The sequence below is a fragment of the Vanessa atalanta genome, chromosome 16, assembly GCF_905147765.1.
Source record: "Vanessa atalanta chromosome 16, ilVanAtal1.2, whole genome shotgun sequence".
NCBI lineage: Eukaryota > Metazoa > Arthropoda > Insecta > Lepidoptera > Nymphalidae > Vanessa > Vanessa atalanta.
In genome coordinates, this window is record NC_061886.1 from 7,527,179 (window position 1) to 7,543,931 (window position 16,753).

The 16,753-nt window shown below is 32.4% G+C and overlaps 3 protein-coding genes across 3 annotated transcripts; 1 reads left to right on the forward strand and 2 right to left on the reverse strand.

The window, feature by feature from the left end:
* Positions 1 to 428: 428 nt before the first annotated feature.
* On the reverse strand, positions 429 to 2,207 carry LOC125069755 (transcriptional adapter 3). The gene has a single exon (XM_047679324.1). The coding sequence runs from the start codon at positions 1,932 to 1,934 to the stop codon at positions 540 to 542; it is 1,395 nt and encodes a 464-aa protein (XP_047535280.1). The 5' UTR covers positions 1,935 to 2,207; the 3' UTR covers positions 429 to 539.
* Positions 2,208 to 3,257: 1,050 nt separating this feature from the next.
* LOC125069897 (zinc finger protein ZFP2-like) lies at positions 3,258 to 14,749 on the forward strand. The gene is made up of 15 exons (XM_047679500.1): positions 3,258 to 3,754; positions 3,886 to 4,158; positions 4,308 to 4,453; positions 4,668 to 4,812; positions 5,029 to 5,166; positions 5,592 to 5,732; positions 6,508 to 6,594; positions 6,665 to 6,770; positions 8,374 to 8,596; positions 9,317 to 9,422; positions 10,198 to 10,318; positions 11,731 to 11,889; positions 12,578 to 12,746; positions 13,308 to 13,397; positions 14,283 to 14,749. The coding sequence occupies exons 1-15, from the start codon at positions 3,463 to 3,465 to the stop codon at positions 14,325 to 14,327; spliced, it is 2,241 nt and encodes a 746-aa protein (XP_047535456.1). The 5' UTR covers positions 3,258 to 3,462; the 3' UTR covers positions 14,328 to 14,749.
* A 293-nt stretch (positions 14,750 to 15,042) lies between these two features.
* Positions 15,043 to 16,529, reverse strand: LOC125069898 (protein twist). The gene is given in 2 exon segments (XM_047679501.1): positions 15,043 to 16,481; positions 16,484 to 16,529. Coding segments are annotated over 2 exon segments (966 nt in total). The 3' UTR covers positions 15,043 to 15,561.
* Between the last annotated feature and the right edge of the window lie 224 nt (positions 16,530 to 16,753).

The window sequence follows — 16,753 nt, forward strand, 5'->3', positions numbered from 1 at the left end:
TTGTCGGCTGTAGATAATTGTTCGGGGGGAACCCGCCTGCTCAGTCCCCCACCGCCAGTGGATCGCATGCTGTAACACCCAGCACTGGCTCCAGGTGTGCCCCGGCGACCCCCGGGTAGCGGCCCTATACGTAATCTCTCTGAATGTTGCTCCATGTTTGATGGGTTACCATATCCTTGTTTGCCGCATAAGTTTCAAATGTATGCGTGTCCGCCCCCCACGTGGTCTGGTGTTCGACTCGGACGTAAGGTTGGATTTTGGGGGGCTTATTTATTATTATTATTATTATTATTATTAATGAAATCTCATGTGTAGTCTGTGCTCTGCTGGCAAAAGTAAAGCCATTTTGCAAAGATTTTAAAATTAAATGCTGTATATCTAAAATAAAACTATTATTTCTGAAGATAATATAATTAGGTAAAAATGACAAATTTAAAAATGGCATAGTGGAAATCAAAAAAATTATAATGAATACTTATTTTATTAATAACCCAGCTCAAAAATAACAATATTTGCAAATAATACAATTTTAAAACTATTTAGCTTGTGTTGGGGCCTGTTAAAGGCAATGCACTGATTTCTTTATTAAGTCTTATCTGTTCATTTATGGCACGCCAAGCATCTTCCTTCTCTTTTTTAGTTATCGGTCTCTTCTTTTGTTTTGCAGCTACCATCTTTTTATATGTATCAATACATTCCATGTCTACCTGATCGAGTTGTTTTTTCAAGTTCAGTCTTATCATCTCCTGCTTACATAAGCCTATCAAATTTTTCAGATTCCGACAATTTTCTTTTCTAACAGCAGTTAATTCTGTTTGACACTTCTTAATTTCTGCTAAAATCTCATCATCTGCTGGATTTGTAAGTGGAGGTAAGTCTTCTGGATCCAAAATACCTTGTTCAACTAATTCCTTTCTTAGGCATTTTTCTAAAGTTAATGAGTTTTTGTAGCTACTTTTAGTATTCGTTGTTTGTTTTACTTTAATATCAGGGACTTCATAAGGCATAACATTTTCTTCCATTAAAGCTGACACAAGTCTCTGTGTTAAAGGCCCAGTAATCATATTATCGGAAGTTTTTTCAAGTTTTTTTTGTAAATTTGATGCATCTGGTGACATTCCTGATTTTTGTTTATTTGGATTTGCAGCATTTTGGTCTTCTGTCAAATGTTCATCTGCCCACACTTCAGAATAGTGTCTACCCAGTGGGGGGATAGGAGGAAGTGTTGTATTGCTACTTTGTACCATAAGGGATTCAAGAAACTTAATATCATCAAGTGTGACAGGTGCACAGTATGGGTCGACTGAATTCCAGAACTTGTATGGAATATTATTCTTTGGCAAAGCTAACTGAGATAGTTCTAGTTTCACAGAATTGTCAGAATTAACATTATTGTCATTTAAATAATTATGGGATGCACCAGAAGAAGAATTACTAAAGTTTTTTAATTTTGGTACCTTTGGCTGGTTCGATAATTTAGCATAATCTTTGGTTTTCACTAATTTGTCTTCGGGAAACTTTCGTTTTATAGAATATTGAAGTTGCTTACCAGCTGCTTTACCTTTCTTTTCCCTTTTAGATTCATTGGTATCGATACTTTCAATTTCTCCTTGAAAATACCTTATGCGAAGGGCTGTATTACAAAGAAGCGACTCTAATTCCAATTGTAAAGCATCAAGCTCATCCATACCGATAGGTTCATCGGCAGATCGTGCAGATATAGCGGTAAATCTCGGTAAACTTATAGCATTATCTTGCTGTCTAATGTAAGGTATCGGACACATATCTGTTTTTGTTTTCCCTGCGGATATTACACCTGGTATTTTTGCTGGTTTAGTATAAGGTGTAACACCAGGACTTGAAGGTTTGCCATTGTCATGGCCTTTACTCCCCAATCCTCTTTTATTGTTATGGTGCATTCTCTTCCCCATCATCTTCTTCAAAACAAATTTACCCGCGTTAAAACTTTTGTACACATATATAACTATATGTAATTAGCGTCAGTTTTTAATTTCAAAACTAATATATTTACACACTAAAACTTACACACGCTATTTCCAAATTTATATTTAAATAAGTGTTATATAATTACTTGACACAGTTACCTTTAAAATTAATGAATTATTTACAAATAACAATAAAGTAAAATAACAATGAAGTCAACAAGATGGCGACCTATTTTTCAACCATTTGATTGTCATCATACTCCATAGACCATCGCAATATAATTCAATAATTGACATTACATTAGGGTTGCCACTTTACATTTTTAAAGTTAACGCAGAGCTACAAAAAAAAAAGTATATCATTTGGTTAACAAACAATAAAATTACAAAACATGTAAAAAAATATTGAGATTTCTGTTATGAGATTTTATTATGTATGTTTATAGTATATATGTACTTAAATCTGGCCCTGTATAATTAACCTTTATGTAATCCAATTTATTATAGTTGTATTTTTGTGATTGACTTGTAATAATTTATAGTAACTTACTTTCCGTAGCCTTTTTACTTGGTGGTAGGGCTTTATGCAAGCCCGCCTGGATAGGTACCACCTACTTATCAGATATTCTACCGCCAAATAACAGTATTCTGTATTGTTGTGTTCCGGTTAGAAGGGTGCATGAGCCAGTGTAATTACAGGCACAAGGGACATTACATCTTAGTTCCCAAGGTTGGTGGAGCATAGGTGATGTAAGAAATGGTTAATATTTCTTACAGCGCCTTTGTCTATGGGAGTTGGTGACCTACCATCTTTACTTACCATCAGGTGGCCCAAAAAGCCTTATAAACCATAATATATTATAATGACGTGTTGTAGTTGATCGTAAACTTCTAAAACTAGATATGATTCAAGCTTAGTGCCACCCTTCGGAACTAAAAAATTCCGCTCCATTATTATCGGTATTTTGCACAATGTTTCTAAAAGTTATTGTTATGATTTTTATAACAAAAATAACTGTTATTTTTTGCGAGACAAGAAAAGGATTTTCGATACTGGGAAGCTAACATTAATTATAATCATTACCATTATTATAATAATTACCACTATTAAAGTTAAATAAATGATCCCAACTGTTTAGAATGTGTGCCATTAGTAAGCGTATAAGTCTAGAATTAATGTCTAGACTCACGGTCCCTATAATCTTTGTTGAATTCTTAGTACATCGAAAACCTCTTTTTTATCTGCACTTCTCGGCAAATCATCATAGACCATTTTTATATTACTCTAGCTAGTCTCTATGGTTAGAAATCATTTTTGTCTGTATGTAACGTGATGTGCCTTGCTTTCTGCTTACAAGTGTGAAGTTCTTCAAAAATGGACTTGTGTTGAGAATTTAGATACAAACTAAACGTCAATTGGAGAGATGAGTTGATAGTTAAATGTTTACAAAATAATGCAAAACCCTTTGACATCAATATTCTCAACGCATTTTTATAGCTCGGAGATCCTGAGTAAATGACTTTTACAATGGGAGATTTAGTATTATATTGCCCTCTTTGTTGCAATGCTACATTTGATTCGAAACAGTCACTCATTGAACACATATCTATTATTTCATCAAATTTAGTATGCCCCTTATGTACTAATAGGTTTTCTTCAATAGATCACTTTACTGATCATTTAAAACTCGATAATTGCGAACTTGTTAATCAAGTTCAAACCATTATATTTGAAACAAATACACAGATTGAAAGTAATGAGAATTCTTTGGATAATACTAAACTTAAATTAGAATCTAATGAAAATGGTAAGAAAATTTAATAATTAATAAACTTGATAGACAATTATTCCCAATTATTCACAATGATATCTGAGTCAGTCAAGATATATTATGTAATTTCAAATGATAATATGTTTTTAGTAATTTTCTTATTACAGGAAACAATTTACAAAAGAATGATTTAGAAAATCAAATATCCACCCACACTGTTAAAGTAAGCAATGGTTCGGAAGAAAGTAAAATGTATGTTGAGTTGTTGGGCAAGCAAATGCTTAAGCCATATTTACAGACCCAAGAACTAAAGTTAGTTAAGGAAGACGGAGAGAGTCGTTACGTGATTCTTACTGATGAGGATTCTGTTTTAAATCAAGGTGTATCAATTGTAACTAAGCAGAATGTTGATGGGACTATTTCTTTAACGGCTCTAAAAGGTAATAATAATAATAAATTTTATTGAAACCACAATATAACACAATAACAAACCGATGTTAACTCTAATATAAATCAGTATAGTATTCTTAATGAGTCGTTATAAAAGTTTGAGCTTTATAAATTAATTTAAATATCTATTCAATAATAGATGAGGAACCAGAAACAAACCCTGTGGAAGAAGATACTGACAAAAACCAGGATGAAATATACAGTTGTAATGCATGTGGAGTATCATTCTCATCAGTTTTGGAACACATACAAAACTATCATAATGATCAAGATGTTGTAGTTGAGGTATGAATTTGATAACAATGAATAATTAAGTTATTTGTATTTAATTGAAAAATTAGAAATTTATGATTGAATTATTCTATGTGTATGATCAATTACCAATATATTATTAATTAATAAAATGTACATGACATTATTTTATTAATAATAAAGTTTATTTAAAGTGTCCTTTAAGGTAAAGTAAAAGATATTACAATAGCTTATAAATTTATTCAAGGAACCAATTGAGGTAAATAGTATTCCATTAGAATATGAAGAAGTTGCGAATGAAGAGGTTTTGGAAGATAAGCAACAGTCGAGAAGGATGATAACTGAGACGGGAGATATTATTGAAACACCTTTAACGGAAGAACAAGAAACAGGTAATATAATAGTATGGTCTTTTCAATGATTTTGTGACTTAGTGGGAGGCAAAAAATATGCGGTGGGAGGCAAAATAGAGTAGGAAGAATTTATTTGTTAAGAAGTATTTGAGTTTGTGTTGTAAATTTTCATTTTATGTAGTTATTTTAATAGCCATAAATAATAAAAGAAAACCAACAAATTTATGTTATATACATATTATATTTTTTTTACAGTCCCAAACAAACCAGTTAAGGTTGTCATACCAATAAAGACAGATGCAGTAGACAAACAGGGACGTGCGTGTACACGGCGTTATGTCCAGATTGACAAATTCTGCAACAGCATCATTAAAGACATCAAACCAACTGATGGTATGTGATTTTAATCTATTCGAAGAAAGAGAAAAGATAAACAATTCTTGGATTTACATATTCCATGCTATTTGCTCGTAGTCCTACATTATCTATAATTACATATAATAAAATTGGAGTGTCTGTTTGTAAATGTAATATAAAATTACCGCCTTTTACTAAATGCATATGTATGTATACACGGTACATATACCAAAATAATATTTTTTTTCAATTTTTGTCTGTCTCTCTCTGTCTGTTTGTTTTTTATTTTTTATAAAATAAGCTTTTATTTTATTCATGACCAAAGAGGATAATTTTATTATAAAATGGTACTAAAACCAGTATAAAATGAAATTGGGTACAATAATAAGTGCATTTTAAGACAGATAATGTTTCAACTTTCATGTATCATATGTTGTGTTCAATAAAAAAATGTTTTCTAGAAAAAAATGGTCCATATCACAATGTGGTTGTAAAGGAAATGCAGACAACGTCTGGTAACAAAATGCGGGTGTACAATTGTATGTCGTGCAATGTTTACGTGTCTTCGCTGTCGGAATTCAAACTGCATCCATGTAAAATTTGTATGTATATTTGTTTTATTTCTTAATAATGTTGGATATACTTATACATCATTAATATAATGGTATTGTGTGGTTTAAAATCGCGCATTTTGTTACGATATATTTATTTTCTAAAGATTCTTGTTGGCATAGCAATTGTTGCTATCAAATATTTGCTGCGGATAAATGTTGCAGTCGATAAATCAGTATTATGGGGATTGATAGCAACAGTTCCTATGCTCCAACCATAAAGCCCCACTAATGTTCTATTGGAACCACGAACAATTTTATGAAAAACTTGTTTTTTATGTACTCTAAATAGAAAAATAAATATTTCATGTTATAATTAACATAAAAAATATTAAAAGCTTCATTTACTTTGGTCTAGACCAAAGTAATTTTTTTTATTAATATTATATATTAAGAGTGCTTTTTTAGTTTTTCTTATATTTTTCAGATTTCAGATAGGCTAATATTTTGAAACATTTGGCTATTATAAAATTATTTAGTGTCTCTAGCTCAATATGGAATGTGGAAAACCCTTTTGATCCAAAAGTTACATTTATAAAAATAGAACAACTTTTATAGAAACGATATAAATTTATACTAATATATTAATTTTAAAATATATGAAGGCAAATTAAATTTTTAATAGTTTTTCAGACAATTTTTTAAATATTAATAATGCAATATTTTATGCGTAAAATACTACTATTATTTAATAATGATTTGTTTTGTAATGTTTGAATTAATATTTATTACCTCTTACATATTATAATATAACTCTTTGTTACAGTAAAGTACCATTGTCCACAATGTCCAGTCGCTTATGAGAACTCGAAATCATTATGTGCACATATGAAAGTACATAAATCGAAAGGAGGTATGTTGATAGATTTTAATCATAATAAAAATAAATAATTGCGATATGTAATTTTTTTTTTTCATTTCAGAATATAATTATGTTGCCCCTGTGAAGTTCGAATGTGAAATCTGTACCACAATATTTCCTACAAGCAAGTCGTTGAAATTACACAAGAGGATGCATGACCCTATCAAGTTAGTGAGAAATTAATTTGTATTAAAAACGGTAATTGTAGTGACAACAAAAAAATGCCACGCTACGTTTTACCGTAAATCATCTGCAAAAAAAAATAGTAAAAATAAAAACAATGATTGACAAACAATAATAAATACAGTAATTACATAAAAATCCTAAATTTCAATGGCGGCAATTTCTGTCGACGCAAGCGCAGTCAACATAAGTGCGCCGCAAGCGGCCGACTGAACAAATCATTTCAAACGAACGCCGCCGACGATTTGGACAACGGAAACGATAAGGTCGCAGAAACGCAGTCACGTTTTTCGTACTCGCATAAGTATAGTGGTCTGAGAATTGGGGAATCCGAATCTTGTCATCGATCTCAAATTTTATTGAATGATTCATTTTATTTAATGCTTAGTTAAATAATTATCTTCTTAAATGTTTTCTTGTTCTAAGCCATTGAATGATGTACGGAATGTTCTATTTGTGTGCATTCGTTGAGAAGGTATCAGCTATCTGTGTGGAATGCGAGCGCCAGTCACGGCGGTCACGTGCGTCGATGCACTAGTAGCCTTAGTACCTGAACCTGACCTACAATATTCTGTGTAATGACTTAATATATGATTTATAATTCTAAAATTCTAAATTATTTGTACTGTTTTAAAAATTTTGAAAAGATTGCACAAACATATTTTTTTTTATATGGAAGAGCGGGCCGACTGACTCAAGTCGTTACTAGTAACTAAATTAGGTTCTTGTTCCTAACGTTCTTACCTTACTAAATTTGAGGGACGTTTAAATATGCATGTGATAATTGTGTTCCCTTTAAACTCGGAAGTTTGACCTTCGGTAACTGTATCTGTACGGAAACAAGCACTACAAAAACAAACACGCAGAATTTCAGATCATCACAAAGGTCTCGTATCGCTTATAAATTTGTCATCAGCAAGGATCGAACTTGAAACTATAACCGAAAGCTTGAATGAAACTTTTGCGGTGTATTTTATTCGTTCGTTCATTCGTTCATTACACTGAGATTTTAATCATGATCATATATATTTTTTTATTATTTTACCTAACGTTGGTTGGCAGGTTGTAATGTATAAAAGTGATGATATTTAACATGGAATCGGAAAGATCGTTTGCTCCACCAGTAATAAATTAGAAGTTTTTTTTGTAATGTTTATTACAAAACTTCTAACCATAATACACTTAAACCAGAAGATATAGATCGTTTGAAACATTGTTTTTTAATCGTGCGTCAATCACGTGAAAATTACCGAATGAATTGGTATAAGGCTGTGACCAATCCACACGGAATCGTCCGTAGACTGTTATTGATTGATTGACTTTACTTTGGATTCAATATATCTTTGCCCAGCGAAGTCCGCGTGTAACTCCTAGTATTATTAAATAAAAAGCTGCGCTGCGCAGTTACACCCGGTTTAAATGCAGACTATTCAAGAGACAAGCGTGATTTCCATGTTATGTTATGTCATCATATACAAATATGACATAATAACACTTAACATTTTTTGGTAAAAAGGCTAACACTAACAAAGTTTTTCGAAACGATTTTCGAAGCGAACGAATTCTTAAACAAAATGTTGTCCTCAGATCTCGTCCAATTGAACCGCCAGTGGATACCTCTGATGGTAACATAGCGAGTAACAACAAGTTCCTCTGTTCGATATGTGACAAGCTGATACCGATCGACTACCGGACCATACACCAGAACTCGCACAAAGGCAGCAATAAGATGAACTGCGACATATGCAACAAGAAGTTCCATTCTCAGGAATATTTGGATATGCATATGAGTGTACATAGTATAGATAAGGTGAGGTCAAATGATATATTAACCGTGCACATAAAGAACGCCATAGAAAATCCCTCGCCTCTATTCGCCTCTCGCTCGAACGTTATCGCTATCTACTTTATATTCTAATGGCAAGAGTAAACATAACCGTCGGTGTAGGTACCATCCACTCATCAAATATAATACAAGGTATCTTGGTTCCCATGGTTGGTGGCGCATTGGTGGTATAAGGAATATTTAATATTTCTTACAGCGCTATTGTCTATGGGCGTTGGTGACCACTTACCATCAGGTGGCCCATATGCTCATCCGCCAACTTCTACCATAAAAAACTGACCTTCGATTTACATGTTCCTACAATTTTCTACAATCTACCAATATCTACTTAAATAATTGTAAGTACATTTTACGCATTAATAATAGTAATCCCGAGATTCTGGGTTAAAGCCTCAGTTCAGCCCGATAAAAGTTATTGGGTTTTCCTGTCGAAAAATGCTCAGTAAGAGCCCCGAATCAATCCAAGAAAGTGTATACAATCGCTCGAAAATGTATCCGGTCGAGGAATTGCCGTCCGATTGGACTATGAGAGTTCCGGTGTTTACAGAAACACTAGTGCACCATAATACGTCTTGCGTAGTGGACATTGGTCGCCGTGATCAAAATTGTTCAAGACGAAATCAACATAATTAAATAGTGTAAATAACATTGTTTATAGAACTTAACAAAGAGTTTTAATTTCAGGTAATAGTCGGCAAACAGGACAAATCGCTTCCGTACACGTGTCTATATTGCAATAGGAAGTTTGCAAGACCCCACGAAAAGGTGAAACATGAAAGGATACACACAGGTAAATATTTGTTGTATTCGGGTAATATCTTTTAAGTGTATTTGTATTAATTTATAAGATAAATATACTAGGTTAGTGTTTATAGTGCAATTCTATTACCGAATTATTATTGTGTGTTAAATATAACTTGTCCATACACAAGGATGTTTATTTAGGATTTCAATTTTTTTTCTGGATTTCAATGAAGTCTTCATCTTAAGATGCATATTTCCCACTCTCCGCCTAGCAGTCTTTAAAAAAATGTGATGATGTTCGCGTAGTTACATGCGTCGATATTGTTTCTCATATATCGGGAGCAATGACTCTTAATATTATTTATTTAGTTTAATTTAATAGGACTATCAAATACTTTCTTTATATCTTACTATATTTATTATTTTTAGAGTTTAAAAGAGCAGTATTTCTAGCCCTGTTGAAATAGCTTACTGTGTGTGGCTGCCTTATGCGTGCACGCTCGTGTTTGGGTGCGTGCGCGTGCGCGTGTATACAATAAAATCAGTGTTATAGTTAACCTTAACTTGGCTCCAAACTATTTTAATATGATTCGTAACTACTGAATTATAAAATCGATTTGTTATAAAGAGCCGTTTTTATTAGCAGCCATATCCAGCTACGAAAATAGATTATTCGAGTTTCTTAGTCTGCATTAATTAGTTTTCATTGATATGCAGAGAATACTGTGCGATTTTTCATTGTGGTCTCTACACACGCACAGACGAATAATGTAAGTACGAGGTATGTCACGAAAGTGTGTACAAGGGAGACTCGTCCTCAGGCGAGAAGCCTCACTCGTGCGAGATCTGCGGCAAGTCGTTCCGCGTGTCGTACTGCCTCACGCTGCACATGCGCACGCACACGGGCGCGCGGCCCTACGCGTGTCCGCACTGCAACAAGAGGTCAGGCGAACGCTGAATACGTTTATTTACTCTTTATTCATACTTTATGCTTTATTGTGGATTTAAAAACAAATATGTAAAAAAAAATTCTAATTACGCAGTACAACTCCATAACAATATTTATAATTTGCAAATTTAAATTAGTGACTGGAATTTTAACTAATTTATTTTATTTATATGCTTAAGAAAATAATATCCTAGCCTATACAACTAACAAACTTGTGTAGTAGTTTGTGACAAAAAGTTTTTGCTCCGCTTTCATTAGACAAAATATAAAACTTTTCAAAAACAGAATCATAGAATATTATATGACATTACCTGCAATATATATATTTTTTTAATACTATTTAATCTACATTAATTATGAATAAATTAAACCGAATGACTTAATTCTAATTCTTATAACGCTAAAGTAAACATAACCTAAATTTTTTTTTTTAACTTATTAAATCTTGACAGTACAGACTATCGTTTCTATTTTGCTATATGTAATTTTTTATATGTAATCACATTTTTATTAACAAGCAGAGTCATAATCTAAATTTTATTTATAACTTTTTATAAATGTTTAATTCTGAAAATACATCAATCTGCATGTATATCATCGTACAGAAAAAGAAAAACCAATAAAGTGTATACTTTAAATTAAGAGAAACCAAAACCACTCTGTAATTAATTTCTTTCGAATTTATCAATAAAATTTTAATTTAGTTATTAATAGTTTAAGTCTTTTTCATTATTTATTTATTTATGGATATTATTCAGTTTCGAAAAATATAGCTTTAATGCAAGTAGATTAATAGTGCTATTTCATTACAATATATACTTTTATATCCATATAAATTACCACACAAAGTACAATATACACATACTAAATAAGCCACAAAGTAAATAATTGAAACTATTTCTTTAATGAATGATAAAACCTTTTTTTTTATAAATATCGATAAATATACAACTTCCAATACATGCATAGTATTCCTATATACTTATATAGATGATATCTCATATATACGTATGAGATTGGATGGATTGGACTGCTCATATTTAAGTTTTAATATGTAATGTATTTATTTAACACACCGCGCTGTTTAAATACAGCGATTTTTAACATTTTTCTTTACTAAGAAGAACGACAATACATAATTTATACAGTAAAAATTAACAGTATTAAAAACACTTTTGCGTATAAAATGTATGACTTTAAGTTTATTTTGTCGTTTTACTTACCTTTTGTGTTGCTCTATTTCTGGTCATATTATCGATTGAACTGAATAATTATCATTGGTCATTTGACCAATTTTTTCATGTTTTGCCAACACACATGCACATATTATAAAAAAGAACTTTATATTATTTTATTTCAATGCCGTCGTATTATTAGTAGTTACAAAGATAATATGTTCCTACAGGTTTAAAGCGCACAGTGTGTACAATCATCACTTGTTAACACATTCAGAAGTGCGCGCGTACAAGTGTCCGTACTGCCCCAAAGCTTTCAAGACGTCGGTTCAGCTCGCCGGCCACAAGAACTCGCACACTAAACCCTTTTCTTGCCAGCAATGTAACAGGTATTTGAATTCCACTGAGATTCACTTTACTTTTTAAATTGTGATTTTCTTGTACCACATAACGAGTTGTATAATTAATTCTTAAGTCGAAATCATAATTTGCAAACATCAATAATTATAACGAAAGACATCAAAAATTAAGGTTGTAAAATAAGATTTTATTTTTTTTATTCGTACTCGAAACTCTTTTTTGAATAAGATTTCTCTGTAGAGTGTCGAAAGCTATTACCAGTTCAATAAAAAACTCCAATATACCTCCTGTACCATATTTTAGGTGTTTCTTTGCGTACTGTATCCATCCAGTCATGGATTATTGAACTTTAATGTGATAAATACGCGTTCATAAATTTGTTTATATGTATTATTTTTATGATAGAGATACGTGGTCACTGCCTTCCATAGACGTTGGCTCTGCGAGAAATATTATCCATTCCTTACTAAAGGAGCTAAAATGTAATATCCCTTGCGCCTATATTGACATTCATTTTTCAAACAGGAATACAATAATACTCTATTGCTATTTGGCGGTAAAATATTTCATGAGCCTGTCTGGGGGTACCAACCCAGGCGGACTGGCAGAAATTCCTACCGCCCAGTATATTTGCTATTTAAGACTGGACATTTTTGATATTATTCAAATTATTTAGTAAAAGTAATTGTAAGATAAAAGAGACCGTTCGTCCGTCAGGCCGTTCGCGTCGCTGTACGCGGTGCGCGTGCACATGGAAATCCACTCGCGACAGAACAGCCTGAAGTTCTCGTGCTCCATGTGCGGGGCGAGCTACGCGCGCGCCTTCGCCCTCAAGGACCACATCAAGCAGGTGCACAAGCAGGAGGTCGACTCGCCCGAACACCTCGTGAGTTAAACCGTAACTACCATCACACACATGTACTCACTACTCGCACGGACACGCATGCGCACGAACGCTCGGGCACGTACGTACACACAAAGTATACTAAAGACCAGTGTATTTCTACAGTCTTTGATTATGTTATTCCATCGTTGGTCTAGTCGCACATGGTCCCAGAATTGAATCTTGAATCGGACCAAGAACTGTTAAATGGTTTTCTGGAGCAATTGGGAATTACGTTCCATAATCTTACACAGACATAATAAGTTACTTAATTATTCCATAGTAAATTAAATAATTATCTATATATTGTTGGTGTGAGTATGTTTAATGATCTTTTTTTATAACAATCGACCAACGACCTCAAAATCAGAAGTATATTATATATTTTAGGTCAGATCTAAAAGATATCTTGGCAATATAACATAGTTATTTACCATCCCGTTAGTCCGTACGGCATGTAAATTTGATTCCCAAAAATGAAATATCAATTTATCTGATTATAAAAATAAGTTTCGAGAGTAAATTGACACGTTTAAAGCATTAATCTTATTTAAAACTTCACAGACGATACTTAAAGAAGAAGACTGTATGGTGCAAGAGAACGTAGACATCGACTCGGAGGGAATGCACCTTAATAAAGATCTGCCGCAGGAGGTCAGTTCAGGAGGCGTTAATAGAATAGAAACATAACATTTTATTGGAATTTAAATAGCTGTTTATTTATTGACTTATTATTTACATACTGACTTTTTTACTCTTCACAAATGACGCAAAAAAAGTATTTAAGTTTTATATATAAAAATATAAACCTGTTAAAAGAATTTCTTATTGTTACCTTTCTTATTAATACAAATACTATACCAACTCAATCAAAGTGATATCATGAATCAATTAAAATGTATGTAAGTAATAGTTTTCCTTTATTAAAATCAGCAATACACAAGATTAACATTTGAGAAAAAACAAAAAAATAACGAAAAAAAAAACGAAACTTATTATTTTTAAAAAGTGAATTGATAATTTGAAGGTCACTTCAAATGCATACACGGCCGTAACGTCTACAAACATTTAAATAATACGAACAATTCACATCGTTTGACAAAATGGTCTGGGCGCCGATTCTGGTAACAAATTGACACTTTGTCACAATCGAATCGAAAAGTTATTATTTTTTTTCTATTCTACTATCACAACGATCCAGTTGCAATTCGGTCGAAGTTGGATCGAAATATAATCGTTACATAAACACTATGAATATAAAGTTGAGTTTTATATTTGTAATCGAGAATCGTATCATAATCGTTAGAATGTGTCAGTAGAATTGGCCCTCTGTTTAATTGTAAGTTTTTTTTTATCATGTAGTCAATCTTTCTGGAATAGTGACCACAAGGATTCGACTTCAACTCCACTCAGTCTTATTGTCAGAAATATTAATTAATCATTATCAATCATTAACATTGTGATAAAAACTAAAAAAAATAAGTCGTTATTAGTTTCCTTGACTATATCTTTGGATAATAAGGTTTTTTATTATTTCAGATCAACGAGTTGGATATACATACTGACGAACTGATCGTACCTTAATTTGTAGTGTTATGTATAAGAATGTTGTTGATATATTAATATATTATCATTCGTGATACAGCGACAATGACTGGCTTACACGAAAAGTTTTATATTTGAACGATTATGTAAAGAATTGTTACATTAATTTGAGAAGAATATAAACTTGTTTTTAATTATGTTGTAAATATATGTAATATATAGTAAATAAAATGATTGTTTGTAATTTTATGTTTTAATATCATATACATAGATCACAATTTTTTAAATGTATTTCAATTTAGATTTTTATACAATATAATTTTGTTACATAAGTTTTATGTATTATCTGTCCCAACTTGTACATCATGTTCCTTATATAAATACTAACAATCTCAATTAAGTTCTGATACTAGATATGATAATTACATTTTCAATATGGGATGAAAGCAATACATTAGCCAATAATAACAAAATGTTTTATGAATTACATCGAATAAAGTTTATTTCAAAACAAAGATTTAATGAATAAAATATTTGATTAACATGATTTGTTGAAAAAGTAAGCCAGTCCTATCTATAGATAGAATCAATTTTACTTATTGTATTTTGATTACTATTTTAAAGTACTTCCAATTAAACTTTTAATGTACTATATACATGTATTAGACAATAAATCAATTTTAAATTATCTATATTTTTTTTTATTTAAAACCTCAAAATTTTTTTCGTCTATTTTAGTACAAAATAATCACTTACCAGAATTTCAGTATTCAAAGTCACAAAAATCCATTAAAAGGTTGGATGTTAATATAAAAAACGTGGAATCAGATTTTGGATAAAATTTTATTATCATTTTCATCTACCTACGATATCATGATTTATTTTAAAATCCGTTGAAATATAATGTAATGCACAATTTCTTAACAAATATCATGTTTAACATAATGTACATAATTGGAATTCACTTTTTATAATTACGTAAAGTCATTTTTGGTATACAGCTGTATATTTAAAACTTAACTAATGTCTTATAATATTCGTCTCAAATTATTCATTTAAATGAATTCCGTAATAATAACATTTTCGGGTATTCTAATAAAGTATCACATTTTCGTAATGATAGAAAATTCTAAATCTAATTATTAAACCTAATTAGGTACCTATCTAATTTAATATTTCGATTTTTACAAATAATAAACATTTTATTATATTAGCATTATGGAATAAAATAAGCGTCTTTAGATCGATAAAGATCGTCCTAACAGTAATACTATCACGATTGCCCATTGGTCCACTCGCCTTCCATCCTCCACACTGAGAAAGCGTAACTTAACTTATCTTGAGCCAGATATTTACCGTGCTCGCTTCCTGAATCGCTTCCGACGTCACTACTCGAAGACGACTCACTGTTCGACAGAATCTGATACAAGAATTCGATGTATTGTGTGGCCAGCTGGAGAGTTTGTATCTTCGACAACTTATCGCTCGGCAATGATGGAATGATTTGACGCAAACTTGCAAATGCTTCGTTTAAACTTTGTGTTCGTTGCCGTTCGCGAACGTTTGCCATAACTCGCTGTATCTGCATTTCTTCGAAAGATTGTGTTTTCTTTCGTGACGATTTTGATGATCGTTTTCTTGTTCGCCTTTGTTCTTCATTCTCATCACTGCGCTCCTCCGTCGAAGACCGGTATATGGTTTCTTCAATCTTCGGCAAATCGGTGGGCTCGTAATAATTAGTAACTCTGTCTTGTGAATTGGAATCGTCAAAGTAGAAGCTTCTGGAGAACTGCCTTTGACGTTGATCAGCAATATACATTTGGTCGTATGGTGGATATTGAGGCTGTTGATACTCTCTATCATCTCCGTCATATGTAACGTTCGATGGCCATGGCTGTTGAAGCTGAGGCCGCTCGGAACCGTTGCTCAAATCCATTAGATGCGTAGGCGACGATGGCGCGAAGCCCTGCATCTCCGCATCCCTTTTAACTTCCACTGGTGCGTAACCGTAATATCTGTCCTCTTCGAGGCAATCTTGATCTTCTTCACGTTTGATAAGTACTCTGTTATCACAACTTTCGTAACTCATAATTCGAGGTCCGAAAACCGGCAAACTGCTTAAGTTGTCGTGTAACATGCGCACGATGTAAGCGCAAGCGCTTGTAGTTACGGACTGAAAGAAGTCTTGCGCGATCCGCCCCTACCCGTCCCTTCATTGACAAGATACAAAAAAATAACCATTTCCACTGAGCGGGCTCTGATGCGCCTCCCGCCCAGTGCGCCGCCTCCTACTTACGACTGCGACTTTGTATGCGGCAGAAAGAGACAGCGATATACGAGTCGATCGTTTTCTGTTTATCTTGTCCGTCATCTCAGAAATGTATTTACTGATTATACATAGATTTATAGATATTGGTTTGGTCGCCATAACTGATCGCATCGGTAAATGTGCATCCTGTCAGACT